At 38.8% G+C, this 16127-nt stretch overlaps 2 protein-coding genes across 2 annotated transcripts; both read left to right on the top strand.

The window, feature by feature from the left end:
• LOC111235118 (opsin-5-like) lies at window positions 1-2270 on the top strand. Its single transcript, XM_022763448.1, has 5 exons — window positions 1-91; window positions 214-376; window positions 813-940; window positions 1098-1432; window positions 1788-2270. Exons 1-5 carry the CDS (start codon window positions 1-3, stop codon window positions 2268-2270), a joined length of 1200 nt encoding a protein of 399 aa, XP_022619169.1.
• A 5248-nt stretch (window positions 2271-7518) lies between these two features.
• Window positions 7519-14271, top strand: LOC111234860 (double-strand-break repair protein rad21-like protein 1). Its single transcript, XM_022763057.1, has 13 exons — window positions 7519-7665; window positions 7749-7878; window positions 9057-9156; window positions 9500-9603; window positions 10208-10315; window positions 11883-11966; window positions 12238-12345; window positions 12615-12844; window positions 12945-13026; window positions 13162-13295; window positions 13404-13514; window positions 13758-13832; window positions 14086-14271. Exons 1-13 carry the CDS (start codon window positions 7519-7521, stop codon window positions 14269-14271), a joined length of 1599 nt encoding a protein of 532 aa, XP_022618778.1.
• The last annotated feature ends 1856 nt before the right edge of the window (window positions 14272-16127 follow it).

The raw sequence follows: 16127 nt of genomic DNA, 5'->3' as shown, positions 1-16127 counted from the left end.
ATGGGAAATGATTCAGACACATCTGCTGTGTTTGCCTCCACCATCTCCAAGGAGTACGACATCCTCATGGGTTCGCTCTACGGTGTATTTTGTAAGTCTGCACGAAAAGCCGATTCCTGCTGTGTTGATCATTTGCTCACTCCACGCATGCATGTCAAATCCCCACAGGTGCACAATCTCTAGCCAAGTTCAACCTCTCTCTCTTTTTTACAGGTGTACTGTCCCTCATGGGTAATTGCATTCTGCTACTTGTTGCATATCACAAGCGGTCGACCTTGAAGCCAGCAGAGTTCTTCATCATCAATCTCTCTATCAGTGACCTTGGGATGACGCTCTCTTTATTCCCACTGGCAATACCGTCAGCTTTTTCACACAGGTACCTCATGTTCCCCCTCTTATCTTTTTTTATTTATTTCTCAATGAACAATAATCAATAACTGCTGACAGCCATAGGCAAATATTATAGTATGAACTTAATTTATAATGTTTTTTTTTTTTTTTTTTCAAGCAGAAAAGCCAAATGTTTAATTTTTCCGGCTTCTTTATTGTGAGAATTCTCCGTCTTTCTACTTTATATCATTAGTTTTATAATCTTTTGGTTTTGGACTTGCTGGTCAGATAAAACAAGTCATCTGAGGAGGTCACCTTGAGCTTTAGGAAATTACAACAGGCATTTTCATTATTTCCTGAGATCATACAGACCAAATAATTAACCACCTAATCAAGAAAATCCGCAGATTAATGAATAATGAAGATGACCATTAGCTGCAACCCTAACCTCCGTCACAATTCCCCTTTCTCTGTGCATACAGGTGGCTGTTTGGAGAAATCACCTGTCAGCTCTATGCTATGTGTGGAGTACTGTTTGGTCTGTGCAGCTTGACCAACCTCACAGCCCTGTCCTTAGTCTGCTGCCTGAAAGTCTGCTTCCCCAACCATGGTGAGGGGCTGATAAACTAAACTGTTGAGTATGTTGCTGTTGCAAACACTGCTGATTTTTATCACAAAGCTGAGCAGCATGAGGGAAATAAATAACCACTGTAACTGCAGCCCTTTTCTTTTCTTTTTTTTTTTTTTTCTATCTCCTGTCTGATCAGGTAACAAGTTCTCCTCGTCACACGCTCGCCTCCTGGTGGTCGGAGTGTGGTGTTACGCGTCTGTGTTTGCTGTAGGGCCCTTGGCACAGTGGGGACATTACAGCGCTGAACCTTACGGCACAGCCTGCTGCATTGACTGGCATGCACCCAACCACGAGCTTTCAGCTTTGTCTTACATTGTCTGCCTTTTCGTCTTTTGCTATGCACTGCCCTGCACCGTCATCTTCCTCTCCTACACTTTCATTCTGCTGACAGTGCGCGGGTCACGTCAGGCCGTCCAGCAGCATGTGTCACCACAGACCAAGACCACCAATGCACACGCTCTCATTGTCAAGGTCAGAGGATATCAGTGTGTCGCTTCAGCATCACTGACTTCAGGTTTTGCAGTTGGCAGGATTTGAGCAGGATATGAGACAGTGAATTATTCAAAGGTTATAAAAATAATGAATCTTTGTAGAACTTTCTCATGCATATGTAGCTATCTGTGTGTGTGTGTGTGTGTGTGTGTGTGTGTGTGTGTGTGTGTGTGTGTGTGTGTGTGTAGAAATAATAACAGGATGATATTACAGATATTTGTATCTACACCATTTATGTTTAATACCACTGGTATGAAACTAAAGAAATCTTCCGCATGACATGTTTTTACGCTGTGTGTCCATGCATGTATTTCTTTATGTTTCTTCTCCATAGTTGTCAGTAGCAGTCTGTATAGGCTTTCTGGGTGCCTGGACACCATATGCTGCTGTGGCCATGTGGGCCGCTTTCGGGGACGCCACACGAGTTCCTCCTGCTGCCTTCGCCCTGGCTGCCGTGTTTGCCAAGTCTTCCACTATCTACAACCCTATGGTCTACCTGCTGTGTAAGCCCAACTTTCGCGAGTGTCTCTACAGAGATACGTCCATGTTACGTCAGAGGATCTACAGGGGGAGTCCACAGTCAGATCCGAAAGAACGCTTCGGATCCAACTCACAGCGCCATAAGGACATGAGCATCTCCACGCGTTTCTCAAACGGACAGCAGGAGAGTTACGGGGCGTGTCTGCACTGCACTGAGAATGCAGGGCTGTGTCATGTGACACCGCCCCAAAGGACTGCCTGCGTTCTGACTGGATCAACCTACAGAGAGGTGACAGTCAGACAGCTCTCAGCCAAACCACAGGACGACTTCCTCTAGTGGCGCAACCTCCTTCTCTCATGAGGATAACAAGACAGGAAGGTACCCAAAAAGGGAGAGAGATTACTGTGTGTGCACAAGTTATAACAAGCGCGTGTCACTGAGACTTTATAGCGTGACAACACTTGCAAGGACCTTCAAAGGCATTCTTCCTGAAAGTCACTCAAAAGTGGCCCTGTCATTGTGAAATGCCCAAGATTTCCAAAAGTCCACACTGCTCTTACTTCGTCTGAGAAGATGTGCCACAGAAATTTATACTTCTAATATTGTGACGCCTACTTCTGTGTCGGCTTGTTTCCTGTTTCATTTTACTGCACTGTAACTTCACTGGATTCTGAAGGAACAGACGAGGTCTAGCTTCAAGGTTAATTAGACAAATGTGTGAGATTTTTAAGACGCTCATCGCCCTTTGTGTACAGCCGGAACATACTGCTTAATGTGAGGATAAACCCTGTTTGCCAGTGCAAACAAAACAAATGAAAAGAAAAAAATTACATTGAATTATTGTGAAGGATTGTGAAGGAGATGAAGAAATTGTTTACGGTCCCTTCTGTGGACTCGCAGATTAATATGTAACCAATTAAGATCAAGTTTTATAAAGACACGTGTAACTGTTGCATGAATATGTTAAAGTGGTACTCAGCCCAAAACGATCAAGCATTTGCCTGCTGTAGGCTTGAATGTTTCTATGGATGTTTTCTCCTCGTCTCCATTAGAATCTACAGGTTTCAAGTGTTTGATAATAAAAAGAAAGATTTAGTCACTTTGATGAAGGGGTCCATGCTCGACAAAGCTCCACTGTGCTACATAGCCTGTAGTTATTCTCCTACTACAGAGAGTCGGGTAAAACCGGCAAAACCAAGTTTGCATACTGTCGGCCTTAATACTGTTAAATCTGATATGAACACTGATTTTAAAAATTGGACTAGAAGTCAATTACATGTTTAGTCATTAGTTCTGACAGAAATTCAGACTTTTATTTTGTGAAAACCAGCCCTTTCTTTTAGCAGATTCCTTCATTCATCAGTGCCCTTAATCTTCCATGCACATTAGATTATACTGTCGATGCTCTTATGTTTGTAGTTTCTGCTAAATAATGTGCATTTACACAAAGTATTGGGTTAAAAAGTCATCAACTAAATCAGTCGATCATAGTAACAACCATGTCGTGCATGTACAGTATGACTGACGAGTAGCTTTCCTGAAAAGTCAGAACACCCAGCACTGTACTGTATTTCATTCTGCTTTCCCTCTTTAACGTGGTTACTGTGCTATGTGGCGTCATGTATGTATATAAAGGAAAACATACTGTGTGTGTTGATCAAAATCCAATTCTTGTGCAGCCTTATTTACTAAAGAATAAAACATTCAGTGGAAGTTTGTTATCAGATTGATCTGAAATGCTTTCCTGTTTTCAAACTAGGAGGCCCAGTGTTTTTAAACATCACAAACATGTCATGAAGATCAATGATAGAGTAAAATATGGTTAAGGGAGAATGACTTGACTCTAGCCAATTCTAGCATAACAGCGAAGTCAAAAGAAAACACTTAAAAAGTTTTTTTTTTTCCTGTAAAAATGATCCAATGATGTAAAAAAACAAAAAAAAAAAACACTTCTGTGGCTCATTTTAATTTGTGAGGACGTTTTGCTTTGGGAACTGTTCATTAACTTGAGAGCCCACAAGGTTCAAATTCACTTGCAATCTCATTTTCTACAAAGGAGTGGACTGACATTATTGGCAGCACCTTGGTGCGGTGTCTGTTTAAAATTCCTGGGTTGGTGTGCAACATTTCTAAAGGCTGAAACAGCAGCTTTAGTGCTTCCGAAGACAGAGAAACTGAAAGATTAAGACCAAATAAAAGTGTAATGCTTGCATTCCAACATACTCGACATTTTAGGACAAAGTGCCTCAAAAATCAACAAAAACCAAAACAACCGTGTATTTCATATTACTTCATTACTTAATTAGCTTAAATAGCTAATAAAATAGCTCATTACAAAAGACTGTCCATCCATCTAATCATTTGTCTACATAAAAGGACAAATCAGTTTTTTGGTTAAGCACTTGAAGGTGTAACCATGTCACTGACTAAAAGAAAAAACAGCCAAACAATTAATGAGATGTTGAAATTGATGTTTCACTTGGTAGATTGGAAGCCTATTCTGGGAGGGCACTCTTAGAGGGAAATAAAATATTTCCCACTTAATGGACTGTAATACTTCCATTTTACTGCAGCTTTTTCATATCTTTGTTTTCCAATGAGACGGCTTTTTCAGAGGAGTATCTTTGACCACACTGACTGAAATCATGATGACAGCAAAGCTACAGCTGGGAGGGGGGGTTGCCAAGCCTTTGAAGATAATATGTATGTGCATCCAAAAAGCGCATATAAAAAGCCCATAGGATGTTGAATCTTGGAAATACAAAACATTAATATGTATATCTATATCTACTGCAGTAATTTACTTCTAACAAGGTTGAATTGAACTGAATTGAACTCCTATGCCAGCAGGGAGCCAACGTAAATATGCACAAAAGATCAACTGAAATGCAAAGTTATTTATTTTTCCCCAGTATAATATTTTAAAAAAAAACATTTAAGGAAACTGGCAGAATAATCCTGCATGGACACATATAGTAGGTGGGTATTTTTCAAAACCTACAATTCTTTGTTTCTTGAGATTCTTGATTTTGGGCTGTGCAGGCTTTTTTTGTAGAGACAGACAGAACCAGATGGAGTGAGCGTTTACCCAGCACAGCACCCGAATATAAAAGAGATTCAATTAAGAGTCACATCAGAGATAATGACAGTTATCTTACACAGCAAAAGATCCAAAATATAGTACTGCACATTCTTATCGTCATCTGGTTTTCCTCTTTACAGTCCCACTCTCACTCACCAGTCCTCTTCTCTTCCATTTCCCTAAAAACTCTGACTCTTAAACTCTGTCTCTCTTCCTCTCTGTTGAAATGCAGACTGTGACCTGCCATACCAGCTGTTCTGGCGCAGCCTCACAACCCCAGGCATGCAGTTAATACAAAACACAAATTTATTTTGGCATGTTTAATTCTCGGACTGAGATCGGCGCCTCAATGGTGACTTGAGGACAATCTCTGTTCTCAAGTATGTGTGTGTGTGTGTGTGTGTGTGTGTGTGTGTGAAAGAAAGAGAGAGAGAGAGAGAGAGAGAGAGAGAGAGAGACAGAAACAAAAAGAGAGAGACAGAAAGAAAGAGAGTGAGACAGAAAAAAAGAGGGAAAAGAGAGATTAAGGGATGTGTCTCTGTGTGTAGGCTCTTACCTCTTGGCTGAGAAGTCCACAGTCACGTCTCGGAGGTTCATCTTAACATCACACCCACACCCTCCTGTATTAATCAGAATGAAGCTAGTTATGATGCTGCACGGAAATAAATAATTAAACAATCTATTCATCTGTATATTGTTCCAAACTTAAAAGTCTTGGAGGAGGTACCTGCTATATGGCCACTATGACTAAATATCTTTTAATTAACTATTTACCGGTGTTTATCAGGCTCCTTTTGTGTCTTTTTTTTGCCTCCGTTTTGAATCAGTAATGAACATAATTGTTAGCTGCAGCTCTACAGCAGATGACAAACTCAGGCTCAAACATTTACCCAAGAGTAGAAACAACTCTCTGACATACGCAGTCTTAAGATTGTTCTTAAGTAAAACTGTTGTATTGGGCTGAATTAGAGGCAGTATCTCGGTGACTGGCTCTGTGCTTATGCCCTGGTGCCCTCTAGTGCATACAAATGGAAAAATATGAGGAAGCACTGCCAGGCAAACTGAACCAACAATTCTGGCCCCAAATTCCATTTTCATAATTTGATGGCAACCCTCCATCCAACCCTCCATCCTTGTGCAAAGACTGAGTCCAGGTAAAAGACCCCCCACCTCTCCTACATAGGAACAAGACTCCCAGACTGTCCACATAGTTATTCTCTCTTGTCTCTTTATGGTCATTTTGCATCTTTTCTGTGGCCATTGAGTGATTTTTTTGCATCTCTCTTTTTTTATCATTAAAAAAGCTTAAAAATAGCCCCACTTACCTCAGTCTTTTTCTAGTGGAAGCTGCTTATAAGCAGTAGTTTGAGCACCTCCTCTCACTCTGGTGTGTATTCACAAATAGCCTGCAATACATAGACAATATTTTAAGATCAGATTCTGGCAACATGCTGTCGTCTCAGTGCTGTTGCTGTCATTAAAAATATCAAAAGACACGCTTCTGAAAATCATAACAGACACACTTATCAATCACAAGTTATCCTGAGCCTGCTGTCAGACACAAACGACCAACATCACTATTAATATTCATTAACTCAGAAACTCAGTCAAGTCTGAACACAGACATATTTTGGATTCAACGTGACGTACCCTCTTCTATATGATCATTATCTCCAGTGTTTCTCAAGTAAACGTCCATAAACCCAAATATAAATCATAGAAAAAAAAGACGCTTCTCAAAAGTGCAGAACTTCATGTTTTATCATCGCGTTTTTTAACTTTTTTTGTGTATCAAAGTAATTAATTGTCAGAACATCCAATGGTACAGAGCAAAGAAAAACTGTTTACAGCGAATTCGGCGTCGTCAAATTTCCAAATGCAAACAAACACATACTATAAAGTCAATAGTTTAATATGAAAACAAGCAACAACAATAAATGGGGCTCAACTCATACAGCTAACTCACTGAATCCATGGCAACGTTTTACTAACCCCTTTTTTTGTAAAAGTTAATACATGTTCATATGTGAGGACTTTCGACGTTTAATGTGACATTGTTAAAAACGTAAACGTTTAGACTAATACCAAAGCTCCACTGGGCGGGTTTTTGATGCTCCGTTGCTCCTCGCGGTGATTTGCACGTTCCTTACATCCAAACGCGGTACTTTCAAATTTAAGGTAGGTTGTGTAGCTGATATCTAGCTAGCTTAATAATTGCATAACTTCCAAAGAAATTAATTAAAATAAGCTTTGTATGTTTCTACATAAATTGTGAGATGTATTAAAAGATGTGACGCCGCCATGACGTTTAACTAACGTGCAAGCCGAAAAACTAGCCTGTCTTAAAGTTACCTCCTAGCGAACACGGTGCGCTAGCCGAGTTTGACCCTGGAAGTTAGCAAACTTCGAGCTTAACTTTCGGTAAAATAGCTCTGACAAAACGCCCAAATACTCTCTAATATCAGTGTTGTGTTTGTCACAGGTGACATCCAAGTTTCCAACATGTTGTTCTACACGCAACTCTTCACGTCTAAGCGGGGGCCTCTAGCCAAAATTTGGTTAGCAGCGCACTGGGAAAGAAAACTCACCAAGGCTCATGTATTTGAATGCAATTTGGAAACAACCATCAGAGACATCATTTCTCCACAGGTAAACTCTATCAAAAAGGTACACCCGGCACCGGAAGTTGTACACCAAGTGTGCTGTCTAAGATGTATGTCTGATCTTTGCAGATGAAAATCGGTTTGCGTACATCCGGTCATCTGCTCCTCGGTGTGGTCAGGATCTACTCCAGAAAAGCAAAGTATCTCCTGGCAGACTGCAACGATGCCCTGGTTAAGATTAAAATGTCATTCAGGCCAGGTATCACATCATGTTTGTTTTGTAAACAGTTATTTAAATAGCTCTGACAAACAGAGGCACCACAGGGTTTGAAAGCCTGTGGTTACATTGGACTGGCTGAAATGTTAATTATGGCTGTGCAAAGGAAGGGAAGTGACAACTATGGCCAAGGGATGCATTTATTGAATGGAAAAAAGATAACATTTCAAAATACAAACTGCTTAATGTGCAATTTTAACCAGTCTCTATTTTTGTATGTGTATTTTGAGTGTGTATGTGATAGCTCCTCTTGAATAAATGAGGCTAAAACCTGTTCTGTGAAAAAGCAGACTGTGGTTTAACACTGCAGAAATTTGGCTTTTTTGCAATCAGACTGGAAGGATAGGATGATTGTGCAGAAACTAAGTCATTGTCACAGTTTCTATGCACAGATATACAGAGCTTCCCATTTTTTAGGTACACCGACAGGTGTTTCTATTCTTTTGTCCAATTCATATTAATGAGAGTGGCCCAAATAACAGAAACACCTCTGTATAATTCAATACTGTGCAACAGCAGTCCAAACTATATTCTCCAAAATGATCATAAAGTTTCAACAAAAACTGAACATTATAACCTTCAGGAAGGAGGATTTGTTACAGGCCTGTTGTGTTAGACCGCACTAGTTGTAGCTAAGTGTACCTAATATGCTGACAACTTAGTGTAAATACTGGTTGGTAACTTTACTTAAGGCCAACCACCAGAGGGTGACATAGACATAATTACTTAACCAACATATTTTGGAAAGCAACGTGCTCACTGCATTCTTAGAGAATGTTAAATGCATTGATGGACTCTCAAATGTACAATATCACACAGAACGAACAGTCCCACAGGACAGACACAGAATGCATTCAGACATTTCTGTAGCTAAAAAAATATTCTAACACACTTCCAACAAAGAAGTTAGCATCTCCGAATTCAATACACTACAATATAATTTATAGATATACTACATTAGCTCAGCTGACAAATATGCATGTGTAAGATCCTTAAGATGTCTATAAATTCAGATGTCTACTCAACATGAGCTTTTTAATACCTGTAAAAGCAACAGTACACTGCCTATATATTTTTTTCCTTTTGCCGGTTCCAAAGAAATATCTCTCTTCAGAGTAGTGCATGTTTATATTCGCCTTGTTTTTCTCTCAACCCACCAGGTCAGACAGATATGCCTGAGGAGGGACTCGAGGCAACAGTAAAAGCAATTACCTTGGTCGAGGATTTCACTGCTTTTGATGCCCATCTGCCACCCCTCGGGTACTGTTATCTCCTATTCTCCATTACATCCTAACCTGTTGTTTATGTACTGCAGTTTTCAAGTTATGTTGCAGTTTAAAAGGCACAACCAGGTTTATTCACAAACGCAAGTGAAACTTTTCTGTCACAAATGGAAAATCAGCAATTTTATATTTCTCAAATGCTCATAATTGAGACTCTTTTCCTACAAACATTTCAAATCAAGCTGTGATTTTGTGTTTTGAATTCTGGAAGAAGGACTAACCTGTTCATTTACATGAGGTTCACTGATTGTTTCTTTAATACTAATTGATAAATATTCTGTCTGTGGCCACACTGTGTTGTCTTGATACTGGGACACCAGTAACATAGATGTGGTGGACCACTTTTCATTGAACCAGAGTCGATCAGAGGAAATCACTTTGAAAGAGGATTTTGGAAATGACTTTCTGAACTTGGCAGACATCGGTAAGAACCTGCTCTCTGATGTGTTATTTTGATTTTGTTAATGCAGAACCTTTTGGTATATTCAGCATAATTTTATTGCTGCATTAAACTTTTCTATAATAATCAAATTTAAAAGATGTAATAAATCTGATTTTATTTTTCATGCTACCAACAATGAACTAATCCTTCTACATATTCTCTTCTGTATTTTCATTCTTCTGTGCTCCACTGTTGTCCAAAAACTACTAAAAACATACCACAGCATACCAAATATGCTATATACTACTGATTGAGTAACATTAATTCAGAAATAAAGTCCCCAGATTTTTTTTTATAGTAATGTACAGTTTTGTAAAACAGTTTCGTAATGAAAGCATATTTTTGTGAACCTTTTTCAAAGATTTGTGTCGGCAACAAGAATGAACATTGGGGCTGTGTGCCTTAGGACACAGTCAGATTGTATTGAGAGACAAACTAACACATTGTTGGTTCTAGTCTTTTCACAGGATTTGTTGACACTAACAAAAATGTGTATCATCACCCTTCTTCTCTAAAGCTAGATTTATGTGCAGAACTGGCATTTGATATGAGCAACTTTTTCCCTCCTGTTTGTTCTGATGGGTAGGAGCAGAGTCCCAGAGCCACCAGAATGCACTGCTGGATGTGAGCTTCCATAGCTTGGCTCAGCATGGAGACACTTTTGGAGATGAAGATAAAGTATTCGACCTTCTTGGTAGTTATTGTAAATTGATCAGTTTTTGCCATATTTTAACCTGAATCTTGAGCTGAAAAATATATAATACTTGTGTCTTTGACTTATTTACTGTTGTTGATAGTGGCTTGAGCAACATTTTTGGCAAACCAGGCAAGTACCAGTTACCAATTAACATACTAATATACTTTATCTTGTAACATTAAATATGTAGTAGCAAATTTCTTTTCACCACTTGGGGGCAGCAGAAATAAGTTGTGAATACAAAGTTGACATACCATCATATTTTAAGTTGATATTATGATATTACTTGTAAGCGAACACTTGCCTATTTATACAATTATCAGTTAGGAAGCAAAGCTATCATTCATTTGTATTCGTGTTTGAGTCCACCTGGCACTTAATATTCAATATCAAGGGAAATCTCTGGTTCCTTTAGTTGCTAAATGCTCCACTATGTTCACCAGCTAGTTGCTAACTCTGAAAATGATGCTATAAGAGCAGTGAGAGTGAACCAAAACGGTTAAGTTGCAGCCTGACAGCTAAACATTGAGCTGAAAATCACTACCAAGTTCTGTAAAGCCGATCAGAGGTGCAAATTTGGGTAATCAATCTACGAACAAACCCATTCATATTGTCAAATAGTTTGGACATTGTCAAGTCAAATTTTACTTACACAGCTCAAAATAACAAATCACAATTTTTTCTCAGGGGCTTCACAACCTGTGCACCCCCTTTTAATGGGGGAAAAAGAAAATTCAGACATTGTTATTGTAAAAAAAAATATCACTTATATAGAGATACCTTGAAGGAAACGACTTGAGTAACTGCATCCCAATTCAGGAGCTGGATCTTCCAAAATCAGCATCTGCTGTCCGATTATGTCATAAAATATGACATAATTAATTATGTGATAGAATTTTTCATTGTTTGTTCTTGTTGTTATATAATGGACCATAAGACATTAAAAGAAAATCAAAAGGTACATGGATATATTTACCATTAGTCTGGTCCTATTTGCCAGACATTTATTATGTGTTTCAGTGAAATGTCACAACTCAAAGTGTAAACTCATACGAGGGTGTCATGGACTTGCCCCAGTTTCCCAGTGATGTTTGCACTTTGTCAACAGTTTAAGGGCAATGTCCTGGTCATAAACTGTGAAATATTTGACTTCACAAGTTGACAGGGATTGCCCAAGTGCACCATTAGGTTTGGTCTCTGTGAGGCTAATAGCTTGTCTCATTTGGGGAGGAAGCACAGATTCAGCCTGGCCTTCAGGTTCTCTGATGGGGTGTATCCTTTCAAGGACCCAGCCTCTGAACTGGGATGCAAAGAAATATATAGCTTCACTGTTTTATCAGTTTTTGATAACCTTTCAATGATAACCCAATAGAAAAAGATTCTCTCTGCCTTCATTCATCATTGTTGTTTCTTTGTGGCAAGGAAATCCCACATCTGCTACAAATTACAATAAAATACTAAAACAATCGAAATCTTTGCCCATCAAAAAAAGGTAAGTCATTATTTGTGCTGATTCTCTTGCTGCTTGAGTGACCAATTCTTGTTATTTTTACTGACCCTATAGACTTTCTGACAAACTCCAGTGATAAGGCTGAGTCCACCAACTTCATCACAGAAGATCCAGAGAATCCAGATAATTATCAACAAGGTGATAATACACCAGGATAAACACTTTATCATTATTTACATCCTGTGTTCACTTTCCACTAACAATGTAAAGCACTTCCATTTGAATAGTTGCTTTATAGTAGTTGAATGCCTGTATTTTGTACTTTCCACTTGGGTTATTTGTACGGATAATGGTTTTGGTTGATGGCACAGCAGCACCACTGGATAGTGTTGTCATCAAGTGAGTACGTTTGCATTCAAAGATTTTTTTAAACTCAGAATTGATTCTGTATTTTTTTTTTTTTTTACAGATGCTCACAGAAGACATTCAGTGGACGTAGAGACCCCTACAGTGAACGAGACCACCTTGCTTGCTGATGAGGAGGAAGCCTTTGCCCTTGAGCCTGTGGCCATCACTCGTAGGCGTGCAAACTAACACCTGTCAAACTGTGGTCCTTTAACTCTCAAATGCATATTATAAAAACAGTCAGTTATTCAAGCACTATCAGAAATGCTGGCGTCAACCCTCTGAAACTCTACACATTTACAATGCTTACAAATCTAAACATTGTTAGTCGAACCAAAAAACTTATAACAATTTATCCAGTGTCCATTCTGTGCCACATGTAGACTGTTTGTACTTAAAGTAAAACCAGCACTCCTTTGACCTTCTACCGTTTTTCTTCAGCGAACTCAGAAAAGAAGAGGGGGAAGAGGAAACGCAAGTTGATTGTGGACCAGGCTAAAGAGCTGACCAATGAATCCATCAGAAAGCAGCTTTCTGATTATTCAGACCTGGTTGCCCCTTTGGACATGGCCCCCCCGACCTTGCAGCTCATGCAGTGGAAGGAGAGCGGAGGTGCAGACAAACTTTTTGCACTGCCATGTTCCACTGTAGTAACTCCACAGATAAATGAGGTATAAAATCTCTCTGCAGTGTTGGTTTATATCATAAAACAATTAATCTGTCTGTACTGAGTATTACATTACAGTGTTAAATCTCATTTTGCCTCTTCAGCTCTTTGCCAAGAATGTTTTCCAGGTGAAATATTTTGGTGTTACTGAGGAGGCTGAGGAGATGCGACAGGATGGACAAGAAGGTAGGAACTTATACACAGTATTCAAGCAGTGAGAGATCTATTATATGAATTATAATCTCACACTTTAGTGTGTCACTGGTGTTGTCCTCTGTTCTTTCTCCCCCTCCCCAAATCTACATCATTATGTCTGTACAGTTCAGAGGGACATGAGTGCCCTCACCACAGACATCAGTGTCGTAGATTCATCAACCAACACTGAAAAGACACACCACACTGAGCTGACAGTTCTTGATCAAATGAACAACAACCAGAATGAGAGTTACTCAGAGGTAGTATCATAGTATAATTTCTGGTGTATAGAAGATTAAATTCTCATTCATGATGCTCCTCCACATTTTTTCACCTTTAGTTTATAATCTGCTCTGTGTGTTTACCAGGATGAAAAGAGGTCAGGGTTCACTGATCCAGAACTCCCATCAGAAGTCTCCATGTTTGTCCACCCATCTCACATGGAGCAGGAGACTCAGTCAACATCCCTCCACACTCAGGTGCTTTTGAGCACACACAGTTTCAAATGGAAACAGGGCAGGGAATTAGACTCTGTCAGACTCCACATTTCACTCGCCTTTTTCTTTGGGATGAAAGTGAACTAATAATAGATGGTTATCTGTGAAAATGGCTGGTACAGTAGACAAGCGTTTGACAGATGGCGGGTGTTAATTTCACATGCTGCCTTGGAGATGTGCCGAGCATCCCTAAGTGAATTATGGTCCTCTTTTTCTAACCTGCAGTGTATGCTGGACAGCCAGGACTTTGAGGAGAAGAGGATAACCAGGCGAGCACAGAAGCTTCTGAACACTCTGAAAGTAAGAACCTAAAAATAAAATTTCACATATTAGCATCACAATAACACTAACTACTCAGTGTCACAAGTAAATTACATTAATTCAGAGCAATGCGTTTGTAATGTCTGCATGTCCATGACACAGGACTGTTGCCACAGTGGACAGGGATTTAAAGATGAGAAAGCCGGGACAGGATTAGAGATGATGCAGTGAAATTAAATTTGTGTGTGTGTGTGTGTGTGTGTGCGTGCGTGCGTGTGCGTGTGTGTGTCAGAGCCAGGGCGACCGTGAAACCACATTCAGCTTGAAGGCACTCTGTGAAGGGGGCAATCGCTCGCTGGCTGCAGCCACTTTCTTCTGTCTGCTTGTTTTGAAAAAACAACAAGCTCTCCACCTGCAGCAGAGCACTCCCTATGAGGACATCTTTGTCACACCAGGACCCATGTTCTACAATTGGTAAAACAGGAATTAGCTTCTTAAAATAATTGGGTTCATAAATGAGTTGTGGTCCTGGTTCTACTGGATCTGACTCACAAGAGTTGCACAGGTTAAATAAATTTTACCCTGGGAAACGTTTAAAAACTGTCTGAAAAGAAAACACTAACTTGAATATATGTCACACACGTTTGTACCAGGGTATGTGCAGGTCTTCAAAAGCACTAAATTCAGTTCGGTAAAAGAAGGACCATAAAAGTTATTAAATAAGTCTTAAATTTCATTTACAAAAATCATAAATATTTTATCTCAGCTTTGTTTTCTTGTTCCGTTCGCCCACCGTTTCAAAACTCCGTTATCATTTACCATCATATACAACCCAAAAAGCATCAAAGCAAATTTACATTTTTTACTTAGTAAAACCAGCAAACACAGATTAAATGTTTGCATTAAAAATGACAATGAATCAATTATCTAAGTAGTTGTCAAAAAATTTGCTTTATTTTAATAAATTATATTATCAGGAATTATTGTTATAAACTGCAGGGAATCACTGAAAACTGTTAATCATAGCTTTATACTTTAGCCGGTATGATGGTGAAACATGTATGTTATTCTATGTGGGATTAAAAAGCTTTAAATTTGGCAAAAATTTGGTGAACCTGCAAAAACCCTGTGTATGTTTGTGTGTGTCTTAAATGTTGTAAATATTCTTTGTGCTTGTTCTTGGCACTTTTCATTTGTGAGAAAGCGGAGGTTATCAATGACAAAAACATTTCATCTAAAACTCTTCAACTCAAAAATATTTTAAATGGTAATCTCAAAGATCCTATGAATGTATTTATTTTTTATATTGACAGCATGTTATGGAGCATTTCTTGAGGTCTTTTAGGTACTGTGCTTTCCTGCATATTCAGTGTTTGACACAAATTCCTCATTTATTTATACCAACTATTGTTCTTCAGAAAGTAAACTTGTATGCAAGACCTGTCATGCACCAAGTGCCACTTGAATTCCTGTTGTGTTTTGTCTGAGAGAAAAAAAGCACAATTTGGCAATTAATAATAAGTAAATGTTGAAAATAATTGCTTTGTATCGGTTCATTCCTCAATACTTCCTTTTAAAGTATCTATTTAACATTTTTCTCTGTTTCAGGGAGTAAAATAAATATTTGGCATTTATATGAAACAAAAATATGGCTGAATATTTACTTTGTGTACATTGTGATGTTCTACAAACAATTTTATGTTACCGAAGTTTGGGACACGAAGCTCAATTAATATACCAGTCATTCTAATTGTCTAGATGTTATGTTCACCGTTTTCTGTCTGCAGCTTAAATCTATAAAATGGAGTCATCAGTTCTATAGCAACAGATGGTGTGACTCATGTTCAATTATACAGTGATAGTAGATGTGTGAAATGTATTATTTAATATTTATTAGGCTACAAATTGTCAGAATTTGACTTTAATTCACCTTATTTTGTGCTCAATGCAGTCCTGACATCTCACATTAGAGGGCAGAAAAATAATTTTCTTTTATCACAGGTCCAGACATGACACTGAGGGACCACTAATACATACCATATGTTTAGAGGGCATAGGGATGACTGTAAAAAACTGGAGCTGAGTGACACACCCATTTCCCACTTGTTCTTGGAGTTCATTATGTAAGAAGTGTAGAGGATTTATTATAGAGTTTAAGCCATTCTGAAATTGTAAATATTTTGTAGGGATGTCTGCGGATGTGGGTTGTAATAAAATAAATGGGTCTGTTTTTCATGTGTTTCCATCATATCATACAAACTTTGCTCTACCTGGCCTGTAGCCACTACACAGTGAATGAGTCTCTGTACATCTATCATCTGAGGTGCTGTACAT

The sequence above is a fragment of the Seriola dumerili genome, unplaced genomic scaffold (genome assembly GCF_002260705.1).
Source record: "Seriola dumerili isolate Sdu_G_001 unplaced genomic scaffold, Sdu_1.0 BDQW01000468.1, whole genome shotgun sequence".
Classification (NCBI taxonomy): domain Eukaryota; kingdom Metazoa; phylum Chordata; class Actinopteri; order Carangiformes; family Carangidae; genus Seriola; species Seriola dumerili.
The sequence above is the reverse complement of the archived record's forward strand: the minus strand, read 5'-3'. Positions and strand labels throughout refer to the sequence as shown.

Bases quoted from the DNA above. Each gene is read 5' to 3' on its own strand.
- LOC111235118 (XM_022763448.1), top strand. From the start codon at position 1: ATGGGAAATGATTCAGACACATCTGCTGTGTTTGCCTCCACCATCTCC. The intron at 377-812 runs GTACCTCATGTT...CTGTGCATACAG, and splicing joins CCGTCAGCTTTTTCACACAG to GTGGCTGTTTGGAGAAATCA. The intron at 1,433-1,787 runs GTCAGAGGATAT...TCTTCTCCATAG, and splicing joins CACACGCTCTCATTGTCAAG to TTGTCAGTAGCAGTCTGTAT.
- LOC111234860 (XM_022763057.1), top strand. From the start codon at position 7,519: ATGTTGTTCTACACGCAACTCTTCACGTCTAAGCGGGGGCCTCTAGCC. The intron at 12,845-12,944 runs GTATAAAATCTC...TTGCCTCTTCAG, and splicing joins TAACTCCACAGATAAATGAG to CTCTTTGCCAAGAATGTTTT. The intron at 13,515-13,757 runs GTGCTTTTGAGC...TCTAACCTGCAG, and splicing joins CAACATCCCTCCACACTCAG to TGTATGCTGGACAGCCAGGA.